Source organism: Paramormyrops kingsleyae, chromosome 3 (assembly GCF_048594095.1).
Source record: "Paramormyrops kingsleyae isolate MSU_618 chromosome 3, PKINGS_0.4, whole genome shotgun sequence".
NCBI lineage: Eukaryota > Metazoa > Chordata > Actinopteri > Osteoglossiformes > Mormyridae > Paramormyrops > Paramormyrops kingsleyae.
Genome location: NC_132799.1, coordinates 17,099,313 through 17,120,100, shown reverse-complemented (window position 1 = coordinate 17,120,100; position 20,788 = coordinate 17,099,313). Strand labels below are relative to the sequence as shown.

Below are 20,788 nucleotides of genomic sequence, written 5' to 3'. Positions count from 1 at the left end.
CTCTGTGGTAGGTGCTGCTGCCCTCCCTCTGTGGTTATATATAGATATATACACATATCATTTTAAGCTGATGTAGCAAGATACAGATTTTTTTTCCCATGTAATAATACATTTCCACAGTGCGGTATACCCAGTCTCTTTCAGTCTGTTTCCATAGTGCCATGACACGACCTACAGTAACATGACCTGCAGTACCGCATGGGACAAACCCCCGCCGGCAATCCCACGCAGGGAAATTGCTCCTCATGAATATTCGGCATCAGATTAATACATATTTAGATAAATCAACACTATTTGATCTTCCTCCCACTCTCTCTATGTTTCTGTATTTTTCTCCATCTCTTTCTACTTGGAAAGAAAAGGAAATGGAAGGCCTGCTTGGAGCCTTGGGGGGAGGGGTGTTTCATTCGGCGAGTCGTTCGGGGAGATGGCCCTGATGTGATCGAGCCGTTGGAAGCAGCAGGAAACCCACTGTGGCTCATAATGCAGAATCCAATGTGGTCAGGAGGCCGACGAGCAATGGCTGTGAGAGAGGAGGGTCCGTGGGCCAGGTCGGGCCGAGCCGGGTAGGGGGTGGTTATATAAGCACGCTACGGCCCGGCCTATGAATGTCTGACTGGGTGTCGATAATAACGACCCAGCCAGGCTTTCCGATCCCCCATAATCAACGATGTCACTAGCAACTCTTTGACAGACAACTAACAAGCGCTGGGAGGTAGAAAATATAGCGGGGCTCTATTCAGCCGGACAGAGACACCGAGAACATTATAAGATGGGTGGGGGGGGGGGGGGTGCAGCAGTCCTGTTTCCGGAAAGATCCAGCTCTAATTAGGGATCATTACCTTCTCCCTGCTGCCATGTCCCAGCACCACCACACCATCCCATGGTCTCACACCTCTAACATTAGTGCTCTCCAGATGGGCTGGGGTGGAGGAGCCACCCCCCAGCATGTCGGCTCGGCACGCCCAGGGAGTGCCCTGCTTTTCCTTGGGCGTGCACCCTGTCTGGGGGAGCTGTACGGGAGGCTGCCAGCAGCGAGTCAACAGCAGCGAAAGACAAGAAAGGAATGGGCCTGGGTGAGAGGGAAAAGTAGGAATACTAATTAGGAGCCTTGTTTAGAAAGGCAGCAGGCGAAGCAGGAGGGACGGGAGAGGCTGAGCGGGTGGGCAGATGCCCTCGGGACCTGGGGTTTCGCACTCAGGTGTGCAGGAGCTTGTCATACAATATTCTACATCCATGACTCCCAGCTGTTTTTCCTTATTAGGCCCTAATCTTCCCCTCCTTCCCAGCCACCGTTTTCCATGCCATCACATTCAGCGTTTGTGTCACCGATGGCTTTCCTGTGATAAATATTAGTGGCATACAAACATCAGTGGAACTTCTAAATAATTACAGTCCCTGTGATTTCTGAAAATACGTCGTGAGAAACTCATCAACTCACTGCCGCTGAGCACAGGCGCGGAGAGGGCGATAAAAAAAGCATGCTTTGTTTGCAGACTTTAACAAACAATTGCTGCTTTTTATAGGTTGGTGGCAACAAAATGTTTAATCAAACACGCAGGCATGCGATGTAAGCAGCTAAGCTCACTTTCTTTTCAATTAACTGGGGACATTGTTACAGTCTGCTGTTTAACGAATATCTCTGTAATCTAACAACTTCTTTAGCAGAACTAGTTAATAATTAGCAATATTAGCCATTAGCCTTGTAAAAGGTCAAAACGATCTGATAATTAGAGAATTCCAGTGATCCAGAAAAATCGAGCTCCCTCTCGGACCCGTCTCGGGATTCTGGGTAGTGGCTAGGAGCTCGTTAAGCCGGTGTTCCGGAATGGCGCGGAACGGCGAGCCTCGCGGCTGGGTCCTGCCTTCTTGTTAGGGAGCAGCACGATCCATGACAGCAGCGTGGCGGAAGATGAATGGCGGCGGGAAGCGCGCCGCCTGGGGAAGGAGCGGGCCGGGCAGGACCAGATCGGCCCCTTCCCCTCATTACTCGCAGGCTGACGTATGGCCCGCGGTTCTGTGGCAGCCGCGCGCGTTTAAATAAAACGAGATGCCGTCCACCGAGAGCTGGAGCAATTAAAATAGACATACTCAGCGATAGCCCGCCCTTGACATTTTTTGTAGTTGTTTATTTTAGTGCACAACTGCACACACACGCATGCACACACACACGTGCGCAAGCAAGATTAGGTTTGCACACAATGCCTTTTCTTTCAATCCACCATTAATTGGATTAATTCAAAGCTTCATTTGACAGCACCCCAAGTTAGTTGGATTTTTATCATTGTAATCACATGAATCATATGGCCGAGGTCGTGAGGAATGTGGCAACAAGGAGCCCTCGCTGGGTAACACGTCCCCAGCTGCTCCATGGTGCGACTAGGTCCCATGTTCGGACAAGGGAGCCCACAACACCATGGAGGTCTCCGAGTACAGCTACCAAGGAGACCGATACTGGGGGGGGGGGGTCACAGTCCCCAGTCCAACCAATCAGCAGGAGAGGCCTGCATTATTTAGTGGAAACTTATTGAACATTGAGCCTAAATTATTCAGCAGCATTGACCTACTTGCTGGTGTTGAATTAGAGACTGATTTTAGTTTTTTTTTTCACCTGGACTTTTATCAGGTGACACTCGGGTTTCTAGGCACAGTTTGAAATCACGCAGTTAACTAAAATGGCATCTCTAAATTGCCTTTAGTAAGTGTGTGTGTGTGTGTGTCTGTGCCCTGCGATGGGCAGGTGTCCCATCCAGGGTGTCCCCTGCACTGTGTGTCCTGGAATAGACTTCAGGCTCACCATCACCCTGTATTGGGTTTCTGTCAGTGCCAGAGGACATTTCGAAGGTTCGGGTCTCCCGGGAGCTCCTGTGATCCCAGATGGGGTAGCAGGTATGGAGCTCCTGATGGCTGCTCTGTGCCTGATTAGCACAGGTTAAACGCTTATGTGTCGGCAGTGGTCCTGATCAAGCCAGGAGGGGATCAATGCCAGGCATTCCTGCCGCGAGGAATGACCGTGGAGCCCTGCAGGGTCTGAAAGTGGTGAATGGTAGGGAAGCTGTTTAGAGGATTAGCAAAAGGCCTCACAGCAGGCAGCAAGGGTGGCCATTAGCTTGCAGGGGGAGGGGCTTCTGGTGACAGGATGCCAGCAAATAATTCCTCTGGCCAGGGAGCAGGTGAAGACCATGCTCTTATATCTTTTCATCATATGTGTACAATTCCATTTGAAGTTACCTCAGCTCCAGTAGCATTTAAATATTTTAGATTTGATTTCTGGATCTGGTGGCCAGTGTTTCTGGGGCCGATGGCCCAGTGCAAACTACTGATGGTCTGTTTTATGATTATTTTTTTTTATATTATCGTGGAATGGGAAGTAAAGGAGTTTGGGGGGGGGGGGGGGCTTCACGGATGAAGTTTCCAGGAACGCTGTCGCCACACCAGGAATGACGGCTGGTGGCTCATGCTTCTTATCAGTGCTAGAGTTCAGCCTCACCTGAGCCACCCTGAAGCCACAGAAAATGGGGACGAAGCTGCAGGGGAACACAGTCATCTGAGCACCCAGTGACGGTTCCAGGATCTTGCTACTGCCTCACTTATTTGTTGAGTGAAGTGAGCAGAGCCTTGCTGGCAATGTTCAGGGGACCCGCAGTGTGTCCAGGTCATGGGGAAGAGCCGCTGTCAGCCTCGTCATCCAGGGGGGAGCAGAAGGCCGTAATCGCTTCCCATCGGCAGCCAGCGGCGGCTGAGTTACAGCATAGTCGGGCTGCATGTTACAGTACGCTGCTAATCTTGGGGAGAGGCACATGACTGACAGGCTAGCTATTGACTGCTCATTCGCCCCTGCTCTCCAGAGATCACAGGCGAGGCCAGTGAGTTATGAACCCCTCGTCCCTCCCCACTGAAGGAGGAGCTGTAAATCAGTAGTCCCCAGATCAAGCTGGATTGCTGACTCTGGCGCACTTGGACCATGAAAGGACTCGGGTCGAGGGACCAGCCCATCCACCAGGCAAAGGGGGCCGATTATCAATCTCAGCAGATGAACGGGCTGCCTGTCAGGGCTGGGTGCCAGGGTGCCGGACCGTGTAAGGAAGGCTTTGTCCACATGAATTCCCTTTAACGATTTAATTAAGAACACTCGCCATCTAATTAAAGCCCTACATCTTTTTTTTTTACCCTCGCAACTGAAGCATTGAAGCATCTTTTTTGTAATTACCCGTATTTTGTTGCTGTCTTGAAGTATAGCCGGACTGATTACGAAGCCACATTTGAAGTTACGGTTAAGGGATCAGCTTTACGTTTGGGCCACATTTAAGGAAAAATGCTGTGAACAGAAGCTCAGAGTGTGGATCTGCTATGGAGGAGCTCAGGACGTCTCTCAGCACCTCCCCCTGATGCAGCAGTGGAGGCTTTGATCTCTGCGGTTTAGCGGCCAGCCCTCGTCAGCGGTTCAGCACCGCGGTACAGGATCAGGCTGGGGTCTTGTTCAAGTTCCACTCCCGTCGAGAATGTCCCTGGTGTCTTTTCCAGCCACAGTCATCTGTGGGTGAGGCAGGGTCCCTCTCCAGTCAAAAACAGAAGTGTCTGTCATTGTGGCTTGGATGTTTCAGCACCACTCCCCACGATTTTCTCAGTGGCAGGGGTGTGGAGCCCATAGAGCTCCCACGGGCTGCAGGGCAAAGCACCGCGGCTGTGGGTTTATGGCGGGAGCCGTGCTTGGTATGCGCCTTAGAAACTGCCATTATACTGTCACAGCCAAGGGGGGAACCAGAGGAGCACGTACCGAAGAGGCAAGGTGATTGAATTCTAACCCAACTAGGGCCGCGTCAGGACTGGTGCCCCGCAGTTCCGATCCCCTGTAGGCGCCCCTCTCCGCCGCTTGCTGTCATGTTTTATTTATTTCATTCTTCCGTTGTTCTGCCCTTCGAGTCGCCCGTGAGCAGGTGCGTCAGGGATGCGATTCATTTCTGATTAGATTGTCACTGGGGTGCGGGGACCCAGAGGCGGCTCTCTGAATGTCACACTCCCGTCGCATCGTTCTGATCCGTGGGCCGGGAGAGGGCATGACATTTGTCTGGGAGCAAGGAGGACACGGGAGTCATCTCTGATCGAATGCATAAACGCATGAGGCAGGATGTAAAGTTAAATGTAACGTCGCTCGACATCAGAGTGGATTTCCTGTTTTTCTATTCCATCAGTCGTTCCTCCAATGCATGCCCCCGCCAGTGTTCTTCTCTCCCTTGTGTGCCCTTTATCCTACCTGGAGCTATTGAGTAAGACACTCACACCCCAAATTCTGAGGTACAGCTAGTGATGTTGGACCTGCTTCCTGACCATTGCAAATACACTCTTCCGCTGTCATTAAGCCAGCGATGGTTCGTGGTATTGATTCCCACACCGGTCTGTCAGGACACTGTGCCGGGATCTCACGGCACAACAAACAGACGACACCGGACGCAGTGATGGATGGGGTGCTCCAGGACACGCTGACACTGCCATCTGGCTCCCCGGCGCTGTATCAGCCACATGTGCAGAAAATCATGTTGAGTTTTGTGCCCCCACCTCTGGTTGTTGGACATGAACACAGGAGACGACAAAAACCCAGACAATCTGGCCTCAACATGCTCTTCTGTGGTTTGCCTGCATGTGTACAGGGCTCCAAATATAAAGCAGTAATACTGAGTGCAATGCTCTATTGATCTATTTGAAGTTCTGTATGCACCCACATAAGTGGCCCAGGAACCATGCACTGGGTGCTTATAGCAATTGGATGGTTTTGAGGGACCTAGACTTTCACTCTCCCCCCAGCCCATCCTCTGATGCCCCCTGGTGTTTAGCTGAGGACTCAACACCTCTCACGTTCCACTGCTGCAGTTTTTACCTTGTTTGCTTTAGCCTGTGATGCTCCAACCTATTTTTTTTGTCAAGCCAAGCATTCCATGGGACAAGTATCGTGTTGGTTCAAGCAGGGGCCAAACTTGCCAGAACCGGCACCCCGTTGGGCCTTCGCATCACAGTTTGAGCAGGAGCGTGGATGACCTCCTGCGTGAGCCGCCCCGAATGGGAACGGGCCGATAGAATCGAGATCAAAGTGCAAACAGAGACTCAAAAGAGAGAGTGGAAAATCTCACTTCCAGGGGGACAATAGACTTATTTTTGCACCTTCTTTTCCCTCTAACTGACTTTGTGTGCAGTCGTTACAGATCTGTATTTTTAGAGAAATCTAAGTCAAAGCTGTTTGGGATTAGAGTCCCCCAAAGGACAGTGAGCTTCAAAGGCGGTATGCAGGTGTATTTATGACAACCCTCGATGTTTATGCAGGTACACAAATTCTTCTGAGCAGTAGAAAATGTCTTCACTCCCCCCAGGAGATTGTGTTTTGTTCCCCACTTAATGGATTTGTCTCTTCTCTTAATTACCTTTAGGCAGTGATGAGTGAAATGAGGCTTCCCGGCCCTCTGCGGTTGGTATTTTCTTGTCAATCAGAGACCTGTGTACTTTCCACTTGCCGCTTTCTTCATTGGTTCCTGTTGGGTTGAACGGGGCGGCGCCCATGTGCAACACTACGATTGGCTGTTGAATTGGAGGCTTCCTTCCTCCCGTTGTTGGCATCAAGGGTTTCGGCCATGTTCCCGAAGGACTCTGAATGCCATGAGCCTGGTGCAGAGGACATGTGATTTGGTGCATTTCCATGGCATATGAACACCAGTTATGGGCCTAGAGATACAGTAACTAACTCACCAATACTCATCTCTCTCTTTCTGTCCTCAGACGACAGACGACCTGCTGGTGGCATCAGCGGAGTGTCCAAACGACGACGAGGACATCGATCCGTGTGAGCCAAGCTCAGGTGGGTTAGGTTAGTCACCTTTTTTTTTACTACTACCCTCTGCGTGTCGGTGTCCCTGTCTGTCTGCAGCACCACACAGGCGGACTTCATCAGGGAGGATGATGCGTCTCAGATGGTCCTTTTTGCAGCCTCCCCATCCCAGCAGTCCAGTGTCCCATTTAATTAAACTGCCCTGAGTACGGTATGGTGGTGCAGTAGTTAGCACTGTTGCCTCACAAATCTGAGACCAGGGTTCAAGTCTTACAAATGACTGTGTGTGTGTAGGTCACATTTGAGGACCAAATTGTCCCCAAAGTGTAGTAAAACCTGAAATTTCCCTACTTTAGTGGACATCTTTTGAGGTCCTCATTTGGATAACCTCAGTTTTATAAACATCTGTGAATGCAATCAAAAAAGTAAAAATGCCAAAAGTCTTGTATTTGGGTTGGTTACTTATGGTTAAGGTTAGGGATGGGTAGGGGTGAAGGGTGTCGTGATTGTGATTAGGGTTTTTCCCATAGAAGTGAATGGACGGTCCCCATTTAGATAGGAAGACCAACTTGTGTGTCTGTGTGTGTGTCTGTGTGTGTGTGTGTGTGTGTGTGTAGCTGGAGTTTGCATATGGAGTTTCCTGAGTGAATTGCCTATAGGTGTACCTGGGTGAGTGAATGGTGTATGAATATGCCCCATCTTGTGCCCTTAGCTTCCAGGATATGCTCTAGACCCCCGGAGGCTCTGAATTGGATAAGCAGTTATAGAAAATGGATGGGTGGACTATGCTTGGCACATGTATGGCAACCAAAACCTAGCACAAAAAAATGTACCCTGTTTGACTAAAGGCCTTGGGAATGAGGAAGCTGTTCTGTACCTCACAATAACATGGGGTGCTTGTTAAAAAAAACGGCTGGAGTTGCTGAGAGTCCTGTAGTCATTGTAGCCCCTCCCCCTCTGTGTGAGGGGTTCCTGTCTGCACTCATTATGATGTGTGTCATCCCCAAGGAGAGCAGTGTCTCTGCTCTTTGAGACCCCATTATACATGACAGCACAGGCGGTGTGGCACCCATCGGCATTTCCTTAGGGATGACGGGTGAGCAGCTGCTGCCCCACTGGGGTCAGCCTGTGTTCTCGGTGTCTGCAAGGAAGACTCCTCACGGGAGCGCACTCCTGTAATCCGCTTTTCAGATTCTTAATAACTGTTTTTCCCTATGTTGCCTCTGGAGAAACATGACAATGAATTTTTCTCTGCTGGGACAAAGACTCTAGACTTTAGACTGTAGCAGAGGATCCTACGATGATGTGAGAAAGACCTTTCATTGTAAAATTGAAAAAGCCACTGCCAAGACGAAGACCTCCATTTGTAGTTGTGAATACACCACAGGCCAAAGACCCTAGGTTATAACAGAAGATTCTCCAACGACATGAGAAAGACAGAGAGATAGTAGATTGTACCAGTGAATGACTGACTAAGACTCGCTGGTATAGATGCTTTGTTTGTAACCAAGCTATTTTCAGTATGTTATGGACAGAATGCTGTTGCTTGTTGGTTTTTAGCATAATTTTTTCCTGATTTATTTATAAGGATTGATATTTCACAGGGTTGATATAGTTCTGAACCTGCGACCTTCCCCATGACTCCTGAAATCCCCACGCTAACACTCCCACTGCCAGGCAGACAGTAAACTCAACCAAAGCTCGCATTCTGCCGCGGGGCCACAGGCAACCAGTTTAGGATACACCCTACAATGCTTGGGATATTATGCAGATGTTTTTGCGATGTGATGTTTTTCCCTGAATTCGGGTAGCTGACTCACTCGGTCGCATTCATTGCAGTTGTATTTTCGCGCCTGCTAACATCATCGTTTTCCGCCTTGTGGCCCAGAAGTTGTATTTTTGGTTTCTGAGGGATTTTCCTTTGACAAATAACAGGATGTTTGTTACACTGTAATCTGGAGGACGCAAACTAGCCTTTGCATGACAAGACCAGTGAATATTTCTGCCCTGATCACTTTTAATCTTCTTTCTTTTTTCAAAAGAATTATTTTTGGCCAGGGCTTGTTATTTCTGCGGCGGCGACGGTGACGAATGTGATGTTTCACGACTGTCATGCAGAAGAGCGCAAGAGTGGAAAAATTATAGCGCTGCTAGTTTGTAGCGGCGGAGGTCAGATGATATTATGCAGCAACGTCCTGCGAGCTGTGATATAAGTCAGAGGAAATGCATTTTGTATTGATAAATACATGCAGAGGAATGACAGTAACAGGCCATAAAAATGGCACATCGTGTTTAATTTAAGAGCTAATTTCAGACTTAATATAGATGTGAAGATTTGCACATCGGATGCGCTTAAAATGTTTCCTGCAGTCCGGTTTTGAGCAGCGTTATTATTAAGATACCGTTACCCTGTACTGGAAAAGATAATCTATCCAGCCATCTAATACAGGGTAACTACGCGTGGGGCCAGTCCTAGGCAGCACAGGGCACAAGTCAGGGGACACCCTGGACAGGACGCCAGGCTGTCACAGGGCACACATGCGCAGGCAGTCATGCAGTGCAGGCAGTCTACTGAAGGGCTTTGACTGCGGTAGGAAACTAGAGTAACTGCAGGAATCTCGCACAAATGTGTGGAAAATTCCACACACAGAGTCAGGGATGGACTTCGCAACCCTGTGAGAGCGCAGTGCTGAATGTGGAGCCGCCGTCTCCTGAGCTGCTGACCATGCAGTGACCTCCAGACCTGCTCCTAACCATGTGATACGCCGACCCGTGTGTGTCTGGGCTTTCATTTCATTTTTGTTCTGGGTTGGATATGGACCAATTATCAAAAGGACAGGAGACCTGCAGTGCAGTGAATCTCCTCTGTTTTGAGTGGGGGGAAGGGGGTTCAAACAGATCAAGAGCCACAGAAACAATTAAGGCTCTCCGACAAAGTGCTGTCTGTATTGATCTTTTTTCCTGTAATAAAGCTGTAGATAGCGTATGTTTCTGTATAACTCCATCACCAGGAGTCTGCCACTGAAAACCCCACCCTCACAGTCTGGGGGAAGGCGTCAATTTGCAGATTTGCTAATGAGCAATGAGTACCCTCCCTACAGTGACAGGGAACAAGTCGAAGCGTAACAAAACTGAAATGTCCCATCCCAGTGCATGACTGGCTGGGGAAGGCTGGCTCAAACCAGTCATGCTGATTGATGTGTGTGTTTCTGCAGTATGCAGTGTGTGTGACCGGGAAGGGTCGGCTGCGTGTGAAGGACTGTGTCCTTCATCCCCAACAGAAATCAGGGCCTCTGCACCCTGGATGGAAGTGAGTCCATCCCTCTTTTCCTGGATGATTAGAGATAGATATTCCCTTAATGGGACTTCGCTAAACAGTTCAAAGATGGAACACCAAACTGGGTTAACGTTCCTGGTAACGCAAATTCCCCACAATCCATTGCGATGTAAAAGTTGCATTGCCAGCCCCTTCCACAACAACAAAAGACAGATTTTATCAGAACTACAGTTTTTTTTTGAGGGTTAGGGTGAGAAATTGATAGATGGTACATGAAAAAGTTGGTGGTGATAGAATCTCTGGGGGAGAATGGAACCGCGGGCCAAGGTTAACCGTCACTCTGCGGATCACCAGGGTCCCCCGGAGCGCCCCTCCATCCTAGCGTCCAGTGTATCGATTTCTCCGCTTATTTATTCCAAGCTTTATTTCAGGCCTTTTTTTGTATCCCTAGAACTGCAGCAATTCCATGGCTGAAGCTGTAATCTCCCGCAGGTCCCGAGATTAGATCACGCCGCAGCAAATTGAATCTTCTCCCAGTCTGCAGAGCCACTGGGCCACCAGGCGATACGGTCTGGTCCCCGATGGGCATATGCGGAGGAGCCAGGGGCGAGGGGCGGGGGGGGCGGCTTGATGCATTGGCAGCGTTAGTGTGGCAACAATACCACTGTCGGTCAAACATCTGCAGGTTAAGTGACAGGCGATGGATCCGTTTGGCGGGGATTGGGCCCTGGAGGAGAGGGGTAAGGGGGTATGATTGGATCGGCTCCTGAGCCAGGAGGCGCAGTGCCACATTCACTGGGCTGGCTTATTGAGTTATCCGGCCCAAGACCGCTGGCTGACACAAAAGGAACCAAGTGCCGAATTATTATTTTATGGTCTTTGGCAAAGGACATGGCCGCCCCTCCCACCAGCCGCCTTATCCCGGGCATGAGCGCTCTAAAGCACTCTGGGAGAGATGCAGCCTCTGTGGAACCTGCCCAAAGTCCAGAGGCATCAACAAAGCCCGCCTTCACAGCTCCGCACACCTCCTGGTTTCTGTTTGGCCGCCTCCAAGTCCCCGTCCCTCATGGTAATGTCCTTGTAGGGCCTCTGGCGGTACCACAATGGCATTTGCATCAGGTTGAAAGCCCCCGCCGTTTCACCGTGCCCATTATGTCCAGTCAAGGTGTGACTTTTGGTGCTGAGAGAGGCCTAATGAAGACGTCGCATGGGGGGGGTGGGGGGGGGGGGGTTAGATTTATGGTCTTAAATGTCTCTTTTTCAGAGAGGGCGGTGTTTTACCATACCCCATCCCTAATGACAGATTAGAGATCTGCATCTCCCTCACCTACACCTACCTACGTTCAAGTTCATGGTTTTGTGAAAATTCTGACATTTCTGTCTGCATATTTTTCCCAAAAAGGTCGGGGAGGAAAAAATAAAATGATCAAGCAACGTGATTAATCAAGTGGTAAATGGAAAAATCACATTTTTAGATCATGTGCAATGACAGGCCTTTCACCCTATGAAACAAAAAATGATTATGGTAAAATATTGTACGGCAGAACTGTGAATAATGAAACAGTCAGAGCTTGTTGGTGCGAGAGGTCAAACCACAGACATAATACACTATTCCATCATTCCCAGCATGCACTCTGCCACACCACTTTTTCTGTAATACACCACCCTGTATTAATACATGGGCTTCCAAAGATCCTCCAATCAACTCAGAGGTTATCTGCCCACATGCTCAGAAGATTTTTTGCACCATTTATATGCGTTTATCACATGCCCTTGCGAATTTAGACTCGTCGCCGGTGACGACAGGCAGCTCGTAAGCATGCGGCGTCATTAGCGTCCGCCTCCGCATTGGCGGCTGACAGGGCACCCCCGCCACACATTTACCGCGCGCCGCCTACCGGAAATTAGCCAGGCGCCTCAGCGACCTTGTGGCCTAATGAGATGCAGAAAAGGTGTTCACTAGGAAAGTGGGATTTGACGCTGTGTCGTCTCCACCATCAGACCCGAAAACAGATTCTCTCTTATTTATCCTTTCTATTATTTCCGCATCACTCCAGCCTCTTAGCCGCCGCGACAAGGAGACGCCTGCTTTCTGGGGAGGCAGCTCTGGCCAGGGTGCTCATTATCTGCTAGACATGTGATATTCGGTTTCCCCAGGCAAGACAGAGGGGCTGAGTAAGGCCAGTAAGGGCCGGGGGGTGCACCTTTATATTTGGTTTTATGTTTTTAAAATTTTGTTCATGGGGGCCGCGCCCAGGTTAACAGTAGGCTGGAGCGAGATGAACTGGCGGGGGGGCAGGGGGATGTAGGCTATGCTGGCTTTTGTAGCACAGAGGGCCCATGATCCGTGAAATGCTCATTACCGCCATCCCAGCAAGTGAGAAATAAAATAACTTTCGTAAAACATCACACTCGCCTGATTGCTTTCGAACCGTGCCAATAACCACGGACAGCACAGGGGGGGTCGTGGGAGACACGTGATCTCAGAACAGTCCCCGTTGCCTTTGGTCGCAGGAGTCCAGTTCTCTGTGAGTTCTGATACCCGTCGCTGTAAACTTGAGAAACACATTTTTTAACAGGGTAGATTTCACTGACTTCCCAGTGACAAAAATTAGATGAAACAACTGCGAAACTGGAGCCAGATAGGCAGTGCCAAGGCAGCCACACACCCACGAGGCATCGTTTTTCAGAAACGAGAGCATAATCGTGAAGTCTGACCGCGGTGGCCCATCACTGCCAATTCCGATGTGACAATGTGCTGGTTCGGCACGGCTACCCAGGCTCGCACCCTCACGCAGTGTTTACGGACCGGCAAATCACACAAGGTCCCAGTAAGGCAGCCTTATCGCTCCATATAACTCTGCATCGACAAGGTGCATATAGCCACGTAATGACATCCATAACTGCAGCAAGCTGGGCCTGCCCTGTGGAATCAACACCACTGCGTTTGGCATATTGTCACCTCAGCTGGGAAGAATGAGTAATGGGCCTGTTGTTCATTTGGAAGCTACCTGGGGCTGTAGGACCTTTCAAGGAGATGATGTGGTGAAGATCTGCTGGATTTTTCATATAGCCACATTTTTTTCTCATGTAACGTGCTCTGACCCTGTGACCCCTGAAACCTCACAGTGCTCTTTGTAAATGCCCCTCCTTCCTTCCTCAGCCAATGAAGAGGTCAGGCCCAGAAACGGTGCCATTTAATTGGTCAAAGGGACAAGTGTTTTATTAGCTGTCATAGGTTAATTTCAGGTAACATGTTGCATGACTGACACGGGTGAATGGTTGCCTGTCACACCAGCCTTCTTCTTGGTCTATAAGTTTCTGGGCTCAAGGCTGGGAATGGATCTGGAGATTGTTCCTCTCCACAAGGCACCTGAGACACTTACCCAGCCTGTAAACACATTACAGTATAGGCTAACGTAACAACATCAGAATTAGAGGGAACTGGTATCTCAGACGTAATTTTGTTGAACCCAATGACGGGCTTGCCTTGGCGAGAAAGTGTTTTAATCGATTCTAATCAGCTAATCATTAATGAAGCCATTATCTGAAATTATAGCCCTGGACTGGGTGGCATTGTTGGGTCGTTATTGAAAATTATTTCTTTTATGGTGTCGTAAAAAACAAGTTCAAGGTACCTGCTCTTCTGAAAGAACTAGTCTTCTTTTTATGGTAAAGACACAGTCAAGTGCATTACTTACCATGGTATTCATGGCTGAAATAGGCTGGCTGTCACGGTTTGCTGTCTCCTGCCAGCGTGTGAGTAACGCTGCTGTGTTAAAACGTGGACTCTTTCTCAGGAACTGGGCTCATTTAATGGAAACTTGGCACAGCCAAGTCTTTTTACTGAGGAGCCCCCGTTTACAAGGTGGCCTGCCCACCCCCAACCCCCCCCCCTTTGTGCGTGGCAAGCCTGGCAGCTGGTGATTACAGCGGGATACGTAGTACTGCTGTAATACTAATCCATGGGTTTACAGAAACATGTCAGCTGCAAGCCAGCTAAGCTGGAATCTCAGGGAGCTTTACTGGAACACTGGAGCACTGCTGTGCGCCGTTAACGTCCGGTCATGGCGGGGTGCGAGCCCGCGGCTGTCCCGGAGTGAGAGCCTTGACAGAGGACTGACACAGTAGGGACAGCCCCATGGGGGAGAAGGGGGTGGGTGTTTGGGTGAGGTGGGGGCTGCATGACGTCTTCTGGACACTGTACCTACCTGCAGTGGATTCAACCGAAATAGCCAAAGTCACTCTTTCAGCACGAGATCATGAGCTGTGTATGGCTGTGTTTGGCCCCCTGCCCAACCAGCCCCAGGGTGAGGGCTTTTAGCTCAGGCATCTGAGTAATGTCTGCCCCCCCCCCCCCCCCCACACTTAGACCTGCTGTGATCCACCTCTTCAAGGCTTGTGACCCATCAATCCCCCCCCCCACCCCCCAGAAGCAGCAATTAACATTTGTTGCTCCTCTGTCTTTTAATAGGGCAAAGCCCAACTTGGAAGGTTATATACTGGATGATGGTACAAACCTGCATATCCTCGCGTCAGATGCTTTTCTATCACTAGCATAACAGCAGACCAAACACATGTGGCAAACCGACAGATTACAGTTAAAACACAGGCCAGGAGCCATTAACATCAGACTGGTTATGTGCTGTTGAGATTCAGACTGTATTCACACTGTATTTAAAATATTAGTGAGTTGTTCTGTAAAGACATACCCTCATCAAGAATAAGATAAAAAATGCCCATTGGGTATTCAGCCACTGGGTTTTAAAATATTAGAAATATAAAAATATTAGAAAAATAAAGCGGGACACTGTGTTCTCAATCCTTGACAGCTATCTGTGAATGAGTGGTGAGTTAAAATAAAAATGGAAATGAAATGCTGCTGTAACACCAGGGCTGTCCTTCTTCTGCGACCCCCCCCCAAACCCACCTCACTTCCCGTATCCTGTTTTTCCGCCTTGCGGCCCTGACGTTCCCAGGTGCCTTGCGGAAGATGACGGATGGAGGCCGGCGCAGCGGGGCGTGACCCCCAGGCTTCCCCGTGCCTCGTCATCAATCCCACCACGGTGGGGTCAGTTGGCCCCTTGTCTGTTCATTACTCGCTAAGTAGCCTCGTCTGCTCCATTAGCTAGCGGCGAACGTGAGCCGGCCGCGGCTTTAAATCCCCCCCACTCCGCCCCCCCACCTTGACCCTGCTTGTCCGTCGCAAATTGCCAAATAAATGAACCTCTTTACCAAAGATGAATAAGGAATAATGGTCTTAAAGAGACCCATTTATTTAAATCCCAGCAGACACCATGGAATCCTTAATCCCCTCTCTGGCTAATAGAACTACTGTAGGTAGAGGTACATTCTGGGGTATGCTGAGAGCAGACCTTGCCCCGACCGTATGCACCATGTCCTGCCCCTCAGAGGGAACAGAGGTGTAATGACTGTTATTTTTGCAGTCTAGGGAATGTGCAGCAAGGTCTTGATGCAACAAAAGATGTTCAGCTATGTCTGTAAAGGATGGGGCTGCTACGATATTGTTGTCTGGCCCACCCGATACTGAAATCTCAGCCTCATTCCGCAGCCCCACAAAGGAAATGACTTGTGACTAAATGAGTGAAACATTAACTGGGGCTCATATGAATAAAACAGCAGGCAGCCCCTCCCATCCCCCCCCCCCCCCCCATGCAGGTCAGGACGCAACCATAAGCCCTGCCCCCTTCAGGACTCGCTTACTCAGATGGTCCTGTATCTGCCCGTGAGCTTCCCCTTGTCTTTGTCTTTCTGCTGTCTTTCTTCCTCTGTTTAATTTCACCCTTGGGTTCGCTTCAGCGGAGCCTTCTGCGCCATTCTGAAACACTCCTCTCGCTTGTCAGCTCTCGCGGGTTTCCATTGACTCCGATCAAATGATGGAGTGCTGATTAACGGGCACGTAAGCCTGGCCGTTGGAAGGGGGGGACATGGCCCCTGGAAGGGCCTAACCCACTCCACAAGAGGGCCAGCAGAAGGTGTTGCAGTTAAAGACCTGGAATTTTAACCTTAGCTTGTGTTGCAGAATGATCCCCACTGTTCCTCCATATACACTTTTTTTATCTGAAAAAATAATGTGTGATATTTTAACTTAAAAGTATTGGGAAAAACGATAATATTGAGTTGTCCCAACACACCCCCCCCCCCACACACACACAGACATACAGGTGCAGTTATTTTTTTTTTTGGCAAAAGAAAAGTATGAAATAATGAGAAAAAACGATGTACGGATAATCTGCTAAATACCCGGCATTAAATATTGCCGACTGGGGATGGGGGGGGAACAATCGATGGGCAGGCCAGATTTAATTATGATTTAAAAACATGTCGTGGACCATTTGAAACCATCTAAAAAAGTGGTTCACAAACTTATGGTAAACCCTAGCCGCATACCACCATTATAACTGATGTTTACAAAACACTGATGCGTATCATAAAAGGAGAGAAAAAAATAATATCAATGTGTTTTTTTTTTTTTTTTTAAACGTCAGAAATGTAGGTCAGAAGGCTGAACTGAAAGCCGAATCATACATTTTTATCTTGCTTACAGCAATAATCGCCGCTTAGTCAATTACCGATAATATCGCCCAGCTCTAATTAGCTATACAAACCAAGATTGGACACTGTCTTTGTAACTTTGTGTCACATATTGGACAGAGATAAAAATAACTAGGTTTTTTTGTGAAATGCAGTTTTTGTACCTTTTAGTTTTTGTACATTCCAGGTAATAACCAGGTTTTTAAGCCGTTTTAAACACATAAACCTTCTTTTCATCTGGTTGAATACCTTAGCAGGGTTGTAATAAGTCAATAATACATATGGGTGTGTCCTCCTGATGTCAGTTGGCCATAGGCGACACTGATGTGCTCTCAGCGTGTGGGTCGGAGTGGGGAACCCGCCGCGGGTAAAGGCTCACTTATAACCCGCCGTGGGTAAAGCCACACTTATCCATCAGCATGACAGAGACCACTGCTTTAATCCGTTCAGTACAATCATCCTTCCCAGACCTGTTTCAACTCCAAAATTAATTTCCTGAAATGGTGGTGATTATAGCCTTATCTACTCCTTTTCATTTTACTCCGTTTCTCAACCCTCCCCGTTGGACTCCTCAGCTTCCCATAACACCTGTACTGATGGGTACTCAGATACCACAGGTAGGAAAAAAAAAAAGCTTAACAAACGATCCAGGAGGAAAACCAGACCGGCGGTGATTTGCTTGGGGAGCACCACCGTGTCGAATGCTGAATCGACCTTGCTGTCTTGGGGAGGCAGGATCATAATGCGGTCCTGACCATGCATCACCACGTTCCTGAATATGCGGTCCCTATATCCTGTCGTTTTATCACCACATATCAATAGCTGAAGCTGCGTCTCCACCACAAGACTCAGGGGTTGGGAACCACAATCGCATTTCTTTCATGAATCATTCATACATTACCAGAACACCCCAAAACATCCTCCGCTCATCCCTCATTCTTAATGGGGATGAATAGTTATTATTAATCACATTATTATGCACACATAAATCATCCCGGTGTTGTTAATCATCAATGAGCACAGAGCCGTCATTGCTAACTTTAGCTTATTTACACTGAAATGCCTTTGGTCCGCTCCACGCTGCACGTTACCCACTTGTGCTTCTGAGGCTGATTGTCCCCTTTAGCAGCTACAGAAATAAACTTGGGGACATGGCCGGCTGATAGGGCTAGTGGTGTTGGTGGGGCGTAGCCTGGCTCAGAAGCGAGGCGAAAGTCCGGTAAACCTTATTAGCTCCCAGGAGAGCGCAATCAGAGGACGCGGGGGCTGCAATCAGAACACCAGCGGTGCTCAGTTAGGTGGACCTTGACGTTCCCCAGCACAGGCACACCCCCCCCCCCCCCCCGAAACACATACACACACAACCAGTACCCTGTCTCCTGTTTGCTCTCTCATCTCCATTCTGCCATGGGGGAACCTCCGTGCTCATGTCGCACTGTCAGCGTGTGCTGTCCGTACACCTGTCTGGGGGGTGTAGCCAGGCCTGTCACACACTGAGGAGATCCACTGCCATGCTCGGGTCAGCTTCATTCCCAAAGGCAATTTCCATCGTCCTTGATTGACTCAACAGGCAGCACTAATGTATTAGCCTCCCCCAAGCTGAGAACCAAAAAACTGGGTTACAAAACGGTGAAAGACACATTCACCTCTTCTCAAAGCAGAGGTGTGGATGGCTTGGAAAGGTAGGGTCCTGTCTTTAGATTGGAGAAAAGGCATACGGGGGCTTAATTGGCCATAAAAAACAGATAGCTGTATGGTAAAGCACTGGGAGTTGGCTTAAAGTTCACAGCAACATTACAAGGCCCACCCCTCCAGGGCGAGAGTAAACAGGGGTCTGGGTCCTGCTTTCAGCTATCCACCAGTGTCTGATCTGGGAACTCGCATTCCAACATGGCCAGTTTGATCTCCCATGTGGGGCGTCTGTGGTTTTAGTCTTGGGAGCCCCCCCCCCCGCAGTGGTTTTCACGCCCAGTCGAGGTGCTTCTTCTTCTGGGGGTCAGGGGACCTCCTAGGCAAGCAGAGCGAGCAAGGGGCAGGATGGGGAGGGTGGATGTGTGCGAGTGGACAGGAAGAATAGCAGAGGGAATGAAAAGCACTTTATCTGAGGAGGACATTAGCCAGAGAGTGATGAAGGGGGTAGCGAAGAGCTATCAGAGTTGATGGGGAAAGAGATTACAATTTGGTCAGCACTAGTACATAATGGAGAGTCTCTGATATGTAATCAGTTTCTCATTCAAGAAGCAAATGAACCCAAACCCCATTCTTGTCAGATATTAATGCCATTATCAAACATTTAGAGTTCATTAAAGGGCCTTTATTGGATTCATTAAATCGGAATAAAAATAAGGGTGCGTGTTACGACTCCTCTCCTCCCCCCATCTGCATCGTAATTACGCCGGACCCACGGCTTCAATTATCGGTCGAGTCGCTTCAGTGTCGCCGTCCATATAGGGAGGCGCTCTGGCGTCAGTGTGGAGGTGAACACCGTAGTGGGTTTGCCCGAGAACTCCGGGTCTGTCATTATGGGTAAGAAATGATGGCACTCTCCATGGAGCCATCGTTTTGTTTTATTTCGAGTCTCTGGGGAGCTGTGTTTGATGAGGGAGTCTGAGCCGTATTCCACTCGATCATCCTCGAAGCTGATGCATCTGTAGAACAGTCTTTCTGTTGCTTAAAACAGAGGTGATCGCCCAAATCCAGTATGTAAATCACAGTACTATATTTGATTACTTGTTCTTTTATTTTAGTTGCTTAAAACCTGACCTCCTATGCAGCCTAACCTATAACCCTTGGTTAGTCCAATCCATAAGCCTTGGGCTGATCTAACCTATAAGCCTCAGGTAGTTCAACCCATGAGTATTAGTTAAACCCTTAAATACTACACTGTCCTTGTTCAGATAAACAGATGTACGAGGTGGTTCATAGCAGTGCCATAATGTTCATGCAGAAACGATTGTCTATGCTGTGGAATTAACATCCCGTCTCTGTTTCCCTTCCCAGCAAACCCAACGGGTTCTGGTGGCGGGGGTTACCCGGGTCCCTCGGAGGTGATCCGCGAGTCCAGCAGCACCACGGGAATGGTGGTGGGCATTGTGGCGGCCGCGGCCCTCTGCATCCTCATCCTCCTCTACGCCATGTACAAGTACCGCAACCGTGACGAGGGCTCCTACCACGTGGACGAGAGCCGCAATTACATCAGCAACTCGGCGCAGTCCAACGGCACCGTCGTCAAGGAGAAGCCGGCCAACAGCGCCAAGAGCTCCAACAAGAACAAGAAAAACAAAGACAAGGAATACTATGTGTGATCCTGCACGTTTGAGCCATTGCCGGTCCTGGAACTCAATTCAAGAGGCGATGAGAAGACCCACATATGTATATTAACAAAACTCGAATGAGAGAAAAAAAAACATTTAGTCTTCATTTTATCAAAGACGTGACATAAAGAAAAACAAAAAAAAAAAACATATCTGACTTTGTACTCAAGCACATTAAACTATGAGGTGAGGCAGATGAATCTCCCTGCCGAAAAACGCTGTAACGACTGACAAAAAGGCGAACGAGGGAGGACGATGGAACATGACATAACATAATGGCTCCAAAGCAGACGTGGTACCCGTGTGCTCGACAAGCAGGATGCTGACATCTCACTCTCTCCTTTCTTGGAAACATTTCAGAGGGGCTATTCACGGGTGGGGGGTGGGGGGGGGGGGGGAGTTAAACAGTGTCACAAACTGTCAGTGTTTTCCATTTACGTTGCCTGTGTTTGTGTTGCTGGGACGTTTTCTACAATTGCGAGAAAAAAAATGTAAAACATTTTAAAAACAACGCCTAAATAAGCAAAATGACAACAATCGCCAAACATGGGGAGGAGCGAGCAGAGAGACTTTGCAGGGAGGAAGTCACACGGTCAAGCTACCTACGTCTGGGGGAATCGGCCAAAGTATTCGCACTTTCAGGAACGAAAAACAGCCGCGGCATCGACTGCGCCTGACTGTTCTGGGTGGGGTGGTCAGCATAGAAAGCAGACAGGAAACACTTCTCAGTGACTACAGGAAGAGACTGACTTGAAAGAGTAAGTGATGTTGATGTGGTAATAAGGCCTTCATTCCAAGCCCGGTTTGACACAAGGCTGGTGCATTTTG

General features: G+C 49.0%; 1 protein-coding gene across 24 annotated transcripts in view; it reads left to right on the top strand.

Annotated features, from left to right (window-relative positions):
• The window catches only part of LOC111848816 (neurexin-1a), a 249,977-nt gene extending 229,816 nt beyond the window's left edge, over window positions 1-20,161 (top strand). For 15 of the 24 annotated variants that reach the window (XM_023821107.2, XM_023821124.2, XM_023821118.2 and 12 more), the window contains 2 exons: window positions 6,766-6,853; window positions 19,647-20,161. In XM_023821107.2, the coding sequence (XP_023676875.1) occupies window positions 6,766-6,853; window positions 19,647-19,951 (393 nt within the window). In that variant the 3' untranslated portion in view covers window positions 19,952-20,161. The remainder of the gene's footprint in view (window positions 1-6,765; window positions 6,854-19,646) is intronic. The other 9 variants (XM_023821125.2, XM_023821123.2, XM_023821112.2 and 6 more) reach the window with 1 other exon arrangement.
• Window positions 20,162-20,788: the final 627 nt, after the last annotated feature.